The sequence below is a fragment of the Dendrobium catenatum genome, unplaced genomic scaffold, assembly GCF_001605985.2.
Source record: "Dendrobium catenatum unplaced genomic scaffold, ASM160598v2 fragScaff_scaffold_1105, whole genome shotgun sequence".
Lineage (NCBI taxonomy): Eukaryota > Viridiplantae > Streptophyta > Magnoliopsida > Asparagales > Orchidaceae > Dendrobium > Dendrobium catenatum.
The window spans coordinates 1,026,412-1,043,822 of NW_021319567.1; the positions used below are offsets into that span (position 1 = coordinate 1,026,412).

Genomic DNA, 17,411 nt, shown 5'->3' on the forward strand with positions numbered 1-17,411 from the left:
TTCTTAACATCATCCACCATTTTTGAAATTGTCTTGACCTCCTCATTCAGCATCCAAGTCCTCAGTTCATACATGCTTGGAAGTTGTAGTCCTCTTCCATAACTTCCAACAAATCGTAACATATTAATCCATGACGGACCCCTAACAACATTAAATGGAATCCCATTTTCATAGATGAATCTGGCGATATCCAAACAAACCTTATTCATGAGTTCTTTTGTAGTAGTAGGAGACTGAAGATCCTGAGTGTTTATATTATCCTCGTCATTAATATTTATCATAAATCTATCCATAGGACCCGAGTGCCTCGGTTAGAAAAAACTAGATGGCTTCCACTACTGGAACTTTCATGCAGTGATCCATAATAAGAAGAGTTTACTATCATCTCTTCCATATTTCTTTGTGTAACCTCCTTTGTGGTGGTAAACTTTTTTAAATAATATGTACATTCCTTTTTCACCTCATCAGGTACTTTTGCACATGGTCCCACATTGACATGAGTACAGGCTAGATGATCCTGCAACCTCTTAACGCCACCAGTTATGCGTTTCTCACAGAAATTATATTTTATATAAACATATCCCTTCTTTGCACCTTCGCCAGACACTTCAACTTGAGTTCCATATTTTCATGCATGATCTTTTCTTCTTGTACCACCAGTCATGCTAATAATAGGACAGATTTTAACAATTATTTGTACTACCAATAATAAAACAACATGAATACAAAAATGTACCAGTCTGCCGGGGGTCCAGGGGGGCGTTGCCCCCTGGCAGGATTCGACCTGCCTGGTCAGGTCGTGGGGTCAAGGGGCAGTGCCCCCGGAACAAAATTTTATTATAAGAGTAATTTTGAAATTCTGCTTGTTGTATATGCTCAGTACCGAGCATGTACCGCTCAGTACCGAGCATATACTGCTCAGTACCGAGCGTGTACCTAGTGGTACCGAGCATATACTGCTCAATACCGAGCATATACTTGCTCGGTACCAAATGGTGCTGGCTCGGTACCAAGTATGTACCTAGCAGTACTGAGCAGTATCGAGCATGTACTGAGCGGTACCGAGCTTGTACCTCTCAGTACCGAGCATGTACTGAGCGGACGAATGAAAGAAAGTTGAATCAGGAGTTATTCAAGCTTTCGTTACTACACCTCAAAGTCAAGGCCACAACACCGTTCACCTGCTCTTCCGACCTAACCGAGGCCTGAACCTTTCCTGCACTCACAACTTCGGCTTCATTTCCTGCTTTCGAAACCGTTATTGCTTTTGGATTCGTTTCCTGCGTCGTCTCCTTCTGACTTCGTCTCCTGCACTCATGGCTTCGTCTTTTTCACTCACGGCTTCGCCTCTAGTTCGTCTTTCAATTCCCACAGGAAGCCCTAATCCTATATGCTAATACACAAACACGAATCGGCTGCGTCGTATTTACATATATACCAAAAAAAAATTTGAGGCGGTGCCTCATACTGCCTCGAGGCGTTACGCTCTAATGCGTACGCCTTGTGCGAAAATATCGTAGGCTTCGCTTGATGGTTCGAGGCGTAAGCCCTGATACGCATGACTTCCGCCTCGACTTGAGGCGCGACTCAATGCGGACGTCTTGTCCGCTTTTTTAATGGTTGATTAAAACCACATAAACAAACAATCCCATTAGTCTGAAATAGACTTTTTGAAGTCAAACAAAAAAAATATGAATGATTGATGGTCAGGTCATGCCTCTAAGGTATAATTGGTTATGTTTAGTATCTCTAAATTGCTAGGGCCATGCTTTGTTCCCCAAAACTACATAGTGAAAATTCATACTATCCTTTACTAATAAATAAGTCAAGTCAATCTTGAAAGCACATATATTTTCACCTAAATCTACTCTGGTACTTGATGTCACACCCCATTTTGACCCCCCTACAGTCAACATGGAGTGTAACAGAGAAGGAGAATCTGAACAGACCTATCTTTTACTAACGCCCATCATAAAATACTTCTATCAGGACCAAGTGAGTAGGAAATAGCTTATCCAGACTATCCCAACACTTCAAAATTTTCAAAACTTAAGAGCATAATCAATATTTTATAACTGGAAGCATATTTAAATACATCAAATAAAATACAGAGCTTATTAAACTTCAAATAACATTTACATACCCAAAAGTGTCTGTGCGGCATCTACTTTGACCTCATGTACACCACAAAATATATGTACACAAAAACTTCAATCAACCTTCCTACCTAGTGCCCTACGGGATCCTTCCCCTTTCCTACAATACAATCACTATAAATGAGCTAAAGCTCAATGAAATACACAAACATAGTAGAAGAAATAAGAAACATGTTTGCAATCAATTAAAAACTATACGGGAATTTCTATAATAATAATAAGTTGAACAAGACATTAGAGAGAGAAAATCCCTCTCTTTAAAAAAAAAAACTGAACAAGACATTAATGTATATTTAGCTTTCTTCACCTTTCCTGTTAGAAAGTAATATATTGATTATAGACTTTTGCACACTTTCACCTCTCTAATTCAAAGTTGAGTCTGAATTCCCAATTTTTAGAATTGAGGCTACTATCTCCTTCTAGGTTGAGTCTGAATTCCAAATTTTTAGAATTGAGAGGGAGTAGGGTACCTTCTGCACAACTTCCCTAAGACTTACCTCTTCAAGTCTTTCGCCTGACTTGTGCGGGCCAATCCCTCATCTATGACTTATTTCATTTACATTTATTTTTCATAAATATGCATATGTTCCTACCCTATATTTGTAATATCTTTCTGATGCATCATAATTCAGCATCACATTTCAAAACATGCTAAAATATACAACATGCTAAATCTAAAATGATTGTTATTGCACTTAAATCAAGTACACAAAAATGCTCTCATTTCTTACACTACAGGTTGGGCATCTCACCTCGTTATGAATTTGTTCTCCTAGACTCTGTCTTCTTTTTCTTCTATAAATGACCTTTATTAAACTTCTCTGCATTCAATTCGACTACTCCCTTATCTCTTTTTCCTCTTCCTCCTTTCCCCCAGATTTCAGCTTTTCTACCACTTTTCCTTACAGATTTTCATGATAATAGCTGATTTTCTGCTTTCTGCAAAATAGAATTCAGCAACAATAATTTCAATTTATCTATCCCTCACTAAAATTCAGCAATTGCTGATGGCAAACAATGATTTCAGCAATTACACACCAATTTCAGCATGCAAATAGCACATCCCTTAATTAACTTTCATCAACTACATCAGCAACAAACATTACCAGTATCAAGACAAAAATTTAGAATTCTTAATTTCAACCAACACTATTGCCTTACCCCCATTTCAGCAATCACAGCAGCAAAGCTGCAAACGAACTGAGCGGAGCCGAGCTTCGGTGTTCGAGTTCAAGCTCGTTTGTTAAAGCCGTGCTCAAGCTCGTTTGTTAAAGCCGTGCTCAAGCACGGCTCGAAGCTCGTCGAGCTTCTTGGACAGGTGTTCGAGCTTGTGCTCTTTTAAAATGACCACGTTCGAGCTCGGCTCGTGTTCATGTTTGACCTCGTTTAATTTCATGCTTGTCGAGCCTCTTATCGAGCGGCTCATTTATATAACGAGCCAAGTCGGCCACAATTCACAGATTAATTTATTTTTATTAAAGTCAAACCGACCAGCTCGTGTACCGTCCTGCCTAGGAAAACCCGCCCAACCAGCTAGCTGCCCGCAATTCAACAAAGGGCTTTCAAATGTCTTTGCTTTCATATAACAAAATAATTTCTTTCTAGCCGGTGTAGGACTAAACCCCCACAGCTTATCTTTTATTTTTTGAGTTTGTTGATGCCACGAAGGAGAGAGACAGGACGGGCGGGTCCGGCGGAAGTTTAAAAACATTTTTTTTTTGTTATGAGCGGGAATTGAGACGGGAGTTTAATAAAAAATTTATTAATTGAAGCGGGTCCGGCTAGTTTAATAAAAATTTTAGTATAAGATTTAATAAAAATATTTCCAATTAGTTAGATTAATAAAAATATAAGTTAAAAATATGTCTAATGAAAATGGTTAAAGTTTAAAATATTAAATTAGTAAAAATAAATTATTAAGCAGATTTAATAGTATTTATTTTTAAAAATCTAATTGACCTATAATCGAGCTTCTTAGTCGAGCTATAATCGAGCTTCTAAGCGAGCTTGTTCACGAGCTTCTAAGCGAGACTATTCATGAACATAAATGAACTAAATGAAATGTTGTTCAAGCTCGTTCATTTAGCTATCGAATATTTATCAAGAGTGTTCAAACTCGTTTGTTTACATTATCAAACGAACATGAACAAGCCCTTATCGAGCCGAGCCACGAGTAGCTCGTCGAAGCTTGGTTCATTTGCATCCCTACACAACAACAGTACTAGTAAGCCTCATATATCCCCCAACTCCTGGTCCAGCCAGCCATTTGAATTCCAGAGAAACGGGTCGGGAAAATAGGAATGGGAATGAATGCTTCAGTGCTTACGTATACTTTTAACTACCTCCTCTGAATATTTGGCTTCCTGAGGTGTGTTGGAAAACACATGAGCTTTCACTGATTGATTACCTTTAACACCTGATGCTTCTCCTCATATCTAAACTAGTGGCTTCTTTTGTATTGCTAGCTTTTTCTGATACTGGGTTTTCCCTGCCTGATTGCCTTCAAGATGTCTCCTCTATTGTGCCTGCTTCTGATATCCATGTGGTCTGGCATTGCTTCTTTTCTCATGAGGGCATTCCACCTTGCGAAGACCCAATTCGATGGATCTAAAGCATCTTCCATAACCCACTAAACACTAGCTTGAATGCCTCTTCCCACACTGACAAAAGGTGTCAATGCTAGTCGCACTTGATCCCTAAGACCTCTCAAAAATCTATGACATTTTTTCTCCTAAGTGCAGACATATTGAGGTGCATAGGGAGACAGAGAAGTGAATTCAGCATCATATTGCATAACTGTCATGGAACCTTGAGTTAGATTGAAGAATTTGTCCTGTAGAGCTAGTCTGGCCGAAGTAGGAATAAACCAGTCTCTGAATACCACCACAACTTCTCCATAGATATCATTTTATCCACCACTTGTAATACCAGATGTTTAATATCATGAAGTTCCTAAGACTTATTCCCCTCATTTATTTCTATTATTGTATTTGGCCTGAATGACTGGCCAATATTCTTTATGGCAATTCCTTAGGCATATTTATCTGTATTCATATAGATGATCGATTTATATAACACATGTAATCATTTTAAAGCATTAAACAATATTTTACATGTAGAATGAGTATAATGAATGCACAATTCAAATCAATTTCAATCTAATCAATAGCTCTATATAAATTAGCAGTTTATCTCATCCTACTTCATTTCTAAATCCAATTACGCTTCCTTTAGATTTGATTTAGCATTGATATCAATTTCTGCCACACCCCATTTTGACCCTCATACATTCAACATGGAGTGTAATAGAGAAGGAGAATCTGAACAGACTTATCTCGTACTAACACCCATCATGAAATGCTTCTATCAGGACCAGATGAGTAAGAAATAGCCTATCCAAACTATCCAAACACTTCAAGTTTTTCAAAACTTCAGATTAGAATCAAAATGCTTGAAACTAAAAATAGAATTTAATAAAAATAACTCTACCGTTTTATTGAGGAATAGTAAAATTGGTATATTTTGAGGAATACTTCATGCCAAATTATGTTTTTTTTTTTTTTTTTTTTTTTTGGGTATTATACTTGAGTTGAGGTGACAAATGGATATTAATCAGGTTCCTAAGAAGTTGTGGTGGCAAACTAGACTAATTAGTATACCCGGGAGGATGAAATCATGAGGTCTTGATCAATTTCGCCTCCATTAATTCAATTCAAACCCAAACTTTAAATTTGAACCTAAAATTGAGTCTAAACAACTTACTCAATCGAGATTTCTCTCACAAGTGTAGAAAAGGTGATTATCTGTAGTGGCTTGCACCCATCAAAAGTCTCAACCTAATATCTCAATAAACCTTCGTCTAGCATCAAGCATCAGAGAAAATCTAGCAAACCTAATCCGCCTCACAGAAACTATTCCAAAGTTCTCTTGTACACACTGAAGGCTACGAATAGAGAAGGTCGACTTTTACAAGAGATAACCAACACTACAACATCAAATGTCCAAGCGTCTATAGGTGTTCATATGAATAAAGTGTCTTGTGACCATCTATGATAAGTAGCTGACAATTACCATCACAAAAATTGCCGAAAAATCAGAATTTGGCATGTTGATGATGAGTCAAGCTTATTCAATAGGGTTATTGGTAGAAGGGCATTTTACCTGATCGATGATGAGGTGGCAATTTACGAGTTGAATGCTTGAGGAGGCCATTTACTCATCATCAATCCACCAAATTTTCTTCAATCCGCTTTCTGGAATAAGCAGATTGATGATGAGCAGAGTTTATTACTATAGGCAAGTGTGAAGAAAATTTGGTGGAGTTGTAAGCAAATAAGAACAACAAGAAGGGCAACTCCAAACATTGTGCTGCCCAAGCCCATTAGAATCATCAATTCAATCATGAGAAGCAATTGCCACCTCAAGCGCATCCAAATATTAACTTGACTCATATTGGTCAATCTGACAAGATCCATAATACCCATTGACAAAAAATTGGCAACAAATCACTCATCATAAGAATTAAATTTCAAAGAGTTAACATTATTTGGCCAGAGAAACTCCATGTAAGCAACTCTTGCAAGGCGTGTTGGAGGAAATAGCATTGATAATTTGAAACAGTAATCACCAAATATTAAAAAATTAGAGTTCATGGCATTAAACATACCTCACAAGAAACAAGTTCATCGCATGCTTCCTTTGATGCTAAACGTTCGCAGATAAACTTCACATTGACCTGTCTTCTCACATGATTTTTCAATTTTCCATTAGAGTAAGGTGGCAAGTTCTTAGACAAAGGACTTGACTGTATTTGATAGTTACGGAAAACATTTCTGTTTCGAATTCGAGAAACCATTGCAGTTTTTTGTGGAGGGCTCTGTTGAGCATCATGCACATAAAAATTACTGAGTTCATTTGTGTCATTCTTTTCCTCTTCCATTTCCATAGGCACAGAGCTCAGTGGTTCCACATTAATTGGCAAGGCCTGAGAAAGAATCTCACAATCAGTGTCATAGGTACTTCTCAGCGACTCATCAATTTCTGTCTCAGTCGTTGTACCCTCATTTGATTGAACAATGGCCTTGATAAAGTTAGAATCTGTCTCCTCATCGGTAGAGTCATAGAGGGGCATATTGTCAACAGAGTATCTGTCATTAAGCAACTCAAATATGTGATAAAAGCAATAAAGGTAAACCATGCAGATTGATTAAAATGAAAATTTATTTGATCAATTTACACACGCCTTAGACAATAAGAAATGATGATCTCAAACACCAAATTGTAAAAGATAATCTCAAAAACCAAATTAAGATGAATATTTATGCTTTTGCAGTACAGATTACTACGGGGAAGGTTTTTTACTTGATTGGGTTTGATTTTGTTTATATAAACAATCTTGAACAATGAAATCTAACAACTATTCCTATAAAGCACAAAAAAATTCAACGGCAACTCACAAATCGTTATCATATTCATAGTCTTTATTAATAGGCTGTTGGACTGCAAGTAGGATTCAACTCAAGTAGTGTATACTAAATCCTCTAAATCCAAATTTACCAAGTCCTGAAAGCTGTTTGGAATGACAGAGAGTTAAAATAATTAAATCAAACTATTTGGCTATTTACTTCAGAATTTTAAGGCTATTAACTCAAACAGGATTTAGTATAAAATCTTATTGATAGAATGAAAACAAGCAGCATGATTGCAGATAAAGATAATCACAAATTGCTTGCACCACAATGATGAGATCTTCTAAAGATTTAAAAATATAATACATTTGAACACCAATAATTTCCCTTTGCCTCGATTATGTGATGTTATTAATCAAGTTGAGTGATGCGTTTGAGTCATTTCCTGTGATCAAAATAACAAATTAGTAAATTATCAATTATAAATCAAATTAAATTTTATTTAATGAAGTAAAAATTTTCCCATACTTCTCAAATGTCAGTGGCAATTACATGTCTCACAGTATCTCAAATTCTCTCCCCAACTACTGCATATACATTAAGGTCTACATCATCAGCTTCTCTACATCACCCAACTCACTATCATGTTGCATATTAGTTTTTGACATGTCGAAATAGGGATTATAGCCATGATAATGACCAATAAATTGTGCAGCACTACTCGCCCAAGCCTAATATCTGCCTCAACACTAGAAGGAGATTATCTCATGGGAGTTGACACATGAAATCTCTCTTTCTAAATGCAAAATATTATCTCAGCAATGTTACATAACTAGGCATGATGATGATTGTACAAACCTGCTCAACTAAGTCTCTATGGGATGTGTCGTCACAGTACTCACTCAAATGATATCAATATCCTCTAAAAGGTGCTACGAGCTTATCGGCATTAGCGTAGCACAAGTCAACCACATATACTTTTCTTGTCACCCTTGTATTCATTGCATATCCTTCCCAGCCATATACAATATAGACAACTTAGCACTCGAATGAGATCATTTCCATTACATTATAAGAAGTGAATCCCTTCTATTACTGTATATATTTTGCAATTCTCAACTGATTACAGCAAGGTTGTGTACCGTATATGGCTCTAATAGCATTTTATAATAAAAAGATAAAATTATAGGTTGTCTTGTACATAAGGCAGTCAACTTTAACTGCTGGCAAATTAACTCATCAATGTGCTAATGACATGATTGACTGCAGTATGAGATTAAAATATTAACTTATTATTCATAGGGAATCTTAAAAAAACTCATACAGCTAAACGTAATTATGGGCATGTTCAACCCCTCAACGAAATATCCCCAACTATTCAACAATAACCACATTCATCATATCACTATCATTCCACAGCTAACCAATATTTCTCTCAATTGTACAAATATCTCAGAATGTATTCATCCTATTCAATCTATTGAATATTGATCTTTCAACGTATTCATCCTCATCAGAGGAGTTGCTATTTTGAAGGAATTCTTGTATGGATAGTTGATAAGACCGGTCCATGGACCGTTCCAGTCGGTCCAAACAAGACCAGTCCAGGTATACATGAGGCGGAACAGGAGGGTTCCGCCCCCTTCTTTGCCGCCCACTCTGTGGGGTCCACAAGTTTAATTAAGGGGATTTGGGGGAGGTAAAATTCAAATAGCAAGGGTGGTTTTGGGTTTTTATCTAGTTATTGTATTGCTTAAGTAGACTTTGGCGGCTAGGGTTAGGTTTTATCTCTGTTTTGGCTGAAATTTCGGTTTTCTTAGTTTTTGTTTGGGCTCTAGCGGCGTCTAGAAATTTGGGAGAGCCGGATCTTCCTCTCCAATAGGAAGACCCATTGTATCATGTCATCTTCTTCTGTATTTCATCAATCTAAAAGGCTATTTGAGTGTTTTGCCACAAGATTCTTTCTCTTTCTTTGGTTCAATTTAATCGATATCCTTGTTTATTTCCTAACAACAGCATTGTTAACTTCTTAAAAAATATCAAATTTGTCACATAGAACATAGGTAACATTCCTCTTAAATAACCAAGCCTTGCTAAATAACAAAATTTATTTAAAATGATCAATGATTATTATAATCCTCATTTTATTTTCTATTATTTATTTTGACCACACAATTCAACATCTAGATCTTCGGAGATTTGGATAATTTCTAGATGTAGATGAATTTTGTCGGCATCTAGACGGCTGTAAATTTGGCCAACATCTAGATGTCACTATATTATAATTTAAATCTCAATTACAAAATAATTGTCTGCAGATGTCGCCAAACAAAACAATGTTACATCTGCTGATAACGTAATAATACATAGCAGAATCAACAAAACAAAGTAACAAACAACCCTAAGTTCATTTCATTTGAATTTCTTGACGACTAAAGATACAAAGATTAAAATGATTCGAAATATGAGACAATCATACCTGCTATCATCATCTTCCCAAACATAGGTAGCCTCCTACAAAGCATGTTGCATCAATGAGAAAAGAATACTCAAAATGAGAAAATTGTAAATATTGTTTTGAGTAATGCTACTTGAAGCTCTAGGAACAAAAATTAAGATAAAAGAAACTCAAACCGGAAAAACTTTGTGCTGGGGTATCAAACAACATTCAGCAGCAGACAAGATTATATAAAAGAACATGATGCAACAAGAATAGCATTGAACACTTATTGTATTCTCCTAAAACCAAAGTCATTTTACTTCACCCGCTCTGCATAAAAAATGTCTTTTATCCATAAAATTGTTTGATAGATCTGCATTTAACAATAAATGTATCCAATTAACGGGAAACATAAAGCAAACCTTGGTCAAAATCAATTTAAACTACTGGAACTTTGCCCGTTAACTAACTAGGAACACCCAACGGATGCCTTTTTTTTTCAAAAGCAACTCATTATAATTCCTAAGAACTAGGCTCTAAATTGATTTAAATCTTCACTGTTGCATTCTTTATATATGGCATTGATATTACCAAGCTTTAGATAATACTTTTCTATTGCTTACTTGAGTGAAACTCAATATCGGCCAAACTGCACCTCTGACAGTTCAATGCTTTCTTTTAATTCAGTTATTTGGCAAATGGTTTTGTAAATTAAATTCCATTTTCTTTGTTCCACCATTCATGCTTAGCGGTAAATTTACCATACTATTATTCAATGATGTAAACTGCAATTCTCCAATTCTGGCAAAATGCATCTATAACAGTTCGTATTTGTTTAGTAGAAGCCAGCTAAAAGATTAGAAATACCTAATCCACAATTTTCACGTCCTAAAACCACCCCTGCCCCTCCCAACCCAACTTTTTGTTCAATCTAGTAATTTCACAAATGGAGACGCTTTACCAACGCACATCATGCCTGTAATAGGTAAAAAGCAAACAAATATGAGAAACTGGTTATTAGTACTCCTGATACCATAAGTTTAATAGGTACCACAAAATTCTACAGGTTGAGAAAGTTTTCAGCAAAATTTAATACAACTGATAAGTTGGGTACTAAACCAGGATTAAACCCAGTTAAATTCCCCAATGCCATCAACAATCTATCCAGTAGTAAGGTTTAAACTCAACTAATTTAAGTGGGGTCTATTATTTTAATCAAGCTTTTACTTGAATTAAGCTACCTTTTCTCCAGTGGCTAAACCTAATCTCATTTGAAGTATTAGCAATTCGTATAGCTTGCTTCGTAGGAGTATTGGCGCCTAATAAATACAACCTTCAATAATTAGTGTGACAATTATCAATAATTAATCCTTGATTAGTGCAAATATCAGTGCCTAAACAGTTAAGTAGTTAATAATTAGTAAGAGGATTGAAACCTGGATAGAAGCTGGTGAAAGAATTTGTGCATCAAAGCAACTTAATCCATAAAGTAATAGTATGATGAGTTATATTGTAATGTATGCATTACTAGAAATTATTATTTCTTGAATAGTTAATTAATCCATAAAAAAGAGTATTGGTTCATAATTAGTAATGTAATCATTATAGAAAGAGGATTGGTCTAATGTACAAATCAAACCACGGTTCATGATGGATCATTGGCTCATAAGCAATTTAATATTCTATAATCAAGCTCTCTAACCACAAAAAGAAGAATAAGATCTTTTTAGCTTTCTTGAAAGAAAGTAGTACTTTAATATCACCAAATGCAACAGGAAGAAACTAGTTGTTCAGATTATCTTTTACCATCATTAATTAATCCAATAGTCTCAAGGATTTAATGAGGCATTAAAAAACCAAGGTACCTTATATAGCATGTATTTGCAGCATAAGGTTGAGCAGAAGCATTGGCAACTGCAAAATACCAAAATAACCACAAATAACTACGAACTGAAACCACACTCCACAGCTTAATGTATAGTTAAATGTAAGGAAATAAAACAGCTTTATTCCACATTCCCAACAATGCTCTTCCTCATCAATAAAACTAGCTTTTACTTATACATGAAAAGACACTACAGGAAAACAGCTCCTTTCCGGCAGAATTTCCGGCTGAAGTAAATTCGTCACAAATTCCCGCGGATTTTCCGGTGGTTTTCCAACGGAAAATTTTTTGCAAATTTCCGACATATTTTTTTACTGGTTTTCCGATGGCATTGCCGGCGGATTTTCAACTTTAGCGCAGGCGGGACCTGTCCAGGTCGGCTAGCATCTCCACGCGGGCTTTGTAGGCTGGGCTGGAGCGGAGCTCAAAAGGGAGCAGCGGGCCGGTCTAGTTACTTTGGGTTTTTTTTTTAATTTTTCTTGTCTTTCCGGCGCAAAATAAAAATCCGTCAGAAATATTTTTCCAGTGAAAAATCCGTCGAAAATGTTTCCGGCGAATTATTTTGCATCGAAAGACCTTTTCCGACGTGCGTTAAACCGGCGAAAATATTTCCGTCGGAAATGCTACTTTTTGAAGAATTTTGGCCATTTTTCTGCCGGAAAATGACGTTTTTCCTGTAGTGAGAATTTTGCTAGAAAACATCACCAGTAAATCCCTTCCTGCTGTGACGGCCAATTTGAACCGGCCACGCCCGTTCAAATGAACCGACATAAGCTCATCTCTTTGTCCCTGACAAAGCAAACGCGAATGAGTTGGTGTGACGGTGAAAGAAGGGGTGGTTTGTGTTATTATCGTTCGGCATAATGAGGCAAGGAACAACTTATTGTTTCTCCTCACTCAGCATAGAGAGAGGGAGGCAGAAAGAATGAGAGAAGAGAAGAAGAATGAGAGAAGAGACAAAGCCGATTACCTTCGGCGCCACATTGAACGTCATTCAACACCTTTGAAATTGCATTAGACATCTTCAACGCTAACTTTAAAAGAAAGCCTAGAAATCTTTTTTATAACTCAAAGGTAAGATTTAATTACATTTTCAATTATGATTTAAATAACCCTAATTTCAAAATTTTTTAAATATTGAAGAAATTTCTATCAAGAAATTACAGAATTAGGGTTTATAAACCCTAATTCCATTCAACACGGCATGCTAGCATCATCTAGAAACTTTTTATATCGGCTTATATTAAGAGTTTACAATGAATTCATTTTAGCCAGAAAATTACAGCATCAACCATCTTTACTTTTTCCCAAAAGAGCTACATTTGCATCTTACCACAAGGAGCAATTGGATTTCACCTATTAGTAACATGATATTATTAGCATAATAACTCTTTTCTACGCCTTCATAAATTCAACCATGGTTCATCCACATTTTTTATTCGGCATACCATAACAGATGTTAACACTTGGCTTCTCTTGTTCAATAATTTTGCAGTAACTCTGATAAAAGTATGTTGGTAGACATAACATCAAAACTTTCTGCAACTTCCTTGCATGATTGAATAATCAAAAGATATTTTCCATAATATTAACATAAAACAAACAAAAGAAATATTAATAGAATGCCTGATTTCGATAATAGTACCCTTTCATAGCTCAAACTTTAAGTAATCCCATCTGCAAGTGTCATACAAACATATGAAAAGAAAGGCAAAATAATAAATGTTGAATAGCCTCTCGATGGTATAACAGCTCAATAAGAATACCAAAAAATTGAAATTGGATTGAATCTTGAATCATCTAGGGTTAAGATTTGAGCATGGGGAAGCAACCCAAACTCAATGTCAAGTTGGTTTAAAGTCCAGGAGGATCTATAGGTAAAGTGTTTATTTATCCATCCACGGGATTTTAAGTTCAAATCCCCTTCCAACATTTCGGATTTATATTTTCAAGTCACATCAAATAAGTTATAAGATAGCAAGGAATTAAATCGATTATGATGCTGGATTGACTTGAAAGATATCAACTTTAAGTGGAATCTAATTTGATCAAAACTCTTACCTGCTCTAAAGATATATCGGTACAAAAATTAAAGCTTGTAATTCTGATTAATAGTCTAATGGAGGACAGAGTCGTGTACTGACATCTAATAAGAGGTCTTTCATCCCATAATCAGTGTGTTTGATAGACCGTGATCTAATGATCATCATTGGATCAGTTTTTTATCATAATCGATACAGACCTACCTTCTATAGAAAAACACAGCAATGGTACAAGTAATTCTAGAAAATCTGCAAGCCAAAATTATGGTTTTTACTACTTCAATTTTACTGCTTCAAAGAATAAACATCGCTAATTTAGTTACTAGTTATTGAGATTCACCTGAAAACCACGTGATTTAGCCCCAAGAAAATCAGAACAGCAGGCAGCACCACAGAGGCACCGAACTTTAGCACCACCATACCATTCAAAGTTGTAGTTATAGGATAGTTCTGTTCCAGCAGGAATATCATGCTTTGCAAATATTCCCACCCTTATTTCCCCCAATACATTCCATTTCCTTGTTTCACAGTTTGGTCCGCTGCACTCTTCAAAAAGAAGATATCAGACGTCAGGGAAGTATGAAAATCGTTCATTAGGTAAAAAGCCAATCTAAGAAAGCAATAAAGCGGAAGGATGAGACCTTCACATGCATTAATCCTTCCACCATCTAATATGTGCACATGCATACTTCTTTATATCCACTAGTGTTGGCAATTCAGTTCATTCTTTTAACTAAAAAATGGATTATGGTATTAACTTCAATTAAATTCAATTCTATTAATAATTAAATATTTTTCCACACAATTTTATTTAAGAGTTATCACATGAGACATGCATTAATTATAAATTCAACTTTAAAGATATTTATATCTAAATTTAAATATAGTTAATCAAATGTTTACTATTTTATCTAATATATTTGACTTCATCTCATTTACTACGATTCAGCAAAACTCTAAAGCAAGAAGAGAGCTCCATTTCAAAATAGAGGACCCTCTATTTATTTTTTTTTTTTTTTAGGTAGTGAAAAGGAAAAGTATTCCCTATTTAAAGTGATGAATCTATGAATTATAGATTAATCTGTAACGGATGAAAAGAGCTTCCATTTTTAAAACCCAATGAAGTTCAATTTTAAAATGATTTTTCCCATTTTCTTTTTTAGGAAAATGTTCTTTAAATGAAAGGACATGATATTTTAAAAGCTGAAGCCATAACTCAAAATCAGCCAAAACTCAAAGTAGATGAGAAATCAGTGAAAACCGATAAAATGCTCTAATAGTCTTATATGAAGCTTCTAAAAATCCTCATAAATTTTTAATTATACCATGCATTGCACGAGATTACTTTCTTGTATATGTATGTGCGTGTGAAGATTACCATGAATGGTTGATGAATCTGGCCAGGTTCCCTTTCCTCGTGGCATCGATTGTTTCATGTGCATCAAGAGAAATAATGTAGGCATCCTTCAAACCTACAAAAATTAAAGAGATCAATGAATACTCAAGGAAATTAAATTCATTTAATTATTGTCAATACCTTCGGTTTCATATGCTTGAGATCGCTGTTTAGCTTCCTTCCATGATATGACTTCTCCACAATACTCAATAACAAACTGCCCAGCCTGCAATGGAATTGAAATTGCCATATCAACAATATTAGACAAGAGAATTGTCGATCAGCAAAATATTATAATAAGTAGTAAATATAAGTGAGAACGATTTGTGGGTAACTTTGGGTTATAGAAATGCTAATAAAAGACAAACAGTTAACGAATTACGTTGATGTCTTCATCTGCAAGAAGGCCCCATCCACGGCCTTCAGTCTTAAATAATGTTGTCTTAGCATATTGACATTTCTGAAACCTCTGCAATAAAAGAAAGATGAGCTGTTTAAAAAAAATTGTACAAATAAAAGTACCACAAAGTACGAAGGGTACCACAATGGCATCGAGAATTATCCTTGAATGCAGATAACACATTATTATGAAGATATAACTGATGATACATAATGAATGGATATAAAAAAGCTATCTTAAGAACTAAAGTAAGAACTGAACAAAGCTGAACAGTTAAATTTTACCATTCTTATTTTTTTAGTATTCAAACCTTAAGTCTCTACTTCGAAGCTAGGAGGTGATCTAAGGTTCGATCCTTGTAGAAAAAATCAATAAAGATATGGACCTCAGTAACACTACCCTTGTATGAATTAACAATTTTCCAAGACCAGAAATGCATTAAATATACCTAATCCATCTAACATCCAGATTAAAAGGTAAGATAAACTATTTGACAAACATATGTGGGTTGTTACAAAAAATTAATGAACAAATTTTACAAAGATCATACCTTGCAAAAACTAATTTTTTTTCAGAAGAGACAGATGATTTACTTTCCCAAAAATAACCTCTGCCAAGTGGCCGTTTTCAAGTGAGGAGGTAGATAATTTCTATATGTCATTCTCATAATATGCATAATGATAAATTTTTAAAATAACTTAATCATACTTTTGTTAAAATATGAAAATTTGCACTTTTAAGTTAAAATGCATAAAAAAACCATAACAAACATACTCCGCTATTCTATGAAAATACGGGTTAGACAATCGTGCTTCAAGATAGTGCTGATTCAGATAAACAAAATTACCTATTTTTATTTTTCATCTAGTGTCTTAAGGCAATTCTATTTTGTATTTTGCAACATCATATAGTCTGCTTTTTGGTGATTATCCTAATTAATTCACCATTAAAAATGAGATAACCCAAATTTTAGATCAGTCTCCATTCTTGCCTTGAAACAGTTATCAATTTAATCCTGCATAACATGTATGATTTCTGCATATTGAACATGCATCCATACATTTCATTCTGAGTCAAGGAATTAAAAGTCATTCAATGCACTTACTGAGTATTTTTACATAAGAAGGCATTAGAATAAATCAAACACAGTCTCAAACCGTTACAATTAAACACATAAATACCAGTCAACAGTAGACCTTTACAATTAAACCCTAACTGGCAGTAAGATTTGTTTGAAGTTTATAAGAATTCTTTATTTTCTGGGGACGTATAATCCCTTCAAAAGATCATCCCTGTTAGCAGCTTAGCAACATAGCAATGTGTGCTTAAAGTAATAAAGTTACCTCTCAGTGACTACTAGAACAAAAATAACAATAATAAATTAACCTGATTCATACAATAATCACCGCAAGGACAATAGCCAGGAGTGCATTCTGTGCTCGTCAGCACATTCAGGCAATGTTCACTACATGCGCTCTCCTGATGATTTGGATTAAACTGACAGTTACATATAGCGATATCCTCTTCTTTTTGCTTTGTATGCCTGTAGTAATAAGAGAGATGAAAGAGCCATGAAAGATACAGGTAAACTTATCAGTAATCAGTACATGACACATGGAACAAGCATTGTATAATAATGATGCCATAAGCACCAGCTATACATGTACAAACAAGTTCATTTGAT

General features: G+C 35.1%; 1 protein-coding gene across 6 annotated transcripts in view; it reads right to left on the reverse strand.

The window, feature by feature from the left end:
- The window catches only part of LOC110107485 (histone-lysine N-methyltransferase ASHH1), a 48,892-nt gene that overhangs the window by 19,589 nt on the left and 11,892 nt on the right, over positions 1 to 17,411 (reverse strand). For 4 of the 6 annotated variants that reach the window (XM_020837758.2, XM_028698548.1, XM_028698546.1 and 1 more), the window contains 7 exons: positions 17,114 to 17,270; positions 15,710 to 15,796; positions 15,469 to 15,553; positions 15,310 to 15,403; positions 14,272 to 14,470; positions 10,044 to 10,078; positions 6,823 to 7,303 (listed from right to left, as the gene is read on the reverse strand). In XM_020837758.2, coding sequence (XP_020693417.1) covers positions 6,823 to 7,303; positions 10,044 to 10,078; positions 14,272 to 14,470; positions 15,310 to 15,403; positions 15,469 to 15,553; positions 15,710 to 15,796; positions 17,114 to 17,270 — 1,138 coding nt within the window. Of the gene's footprint in view, positions 1 to 6,382; positions 6,410 to 6,578; positions 6,618 to 6,822; positions 7,304 to 10,043; positions 10,079 to 14,271; positions 14,471 to 15,309; positions 15,404 to 15,468; positions 15,554 to 15,709; positions 15,797 to 17,113; positions 17,271 to 17,411 lie in introns of those variants that run through there. The other 2 variants (XM_028698551.1, XM_028698550.1) reach the window with 2 other exon arrangements.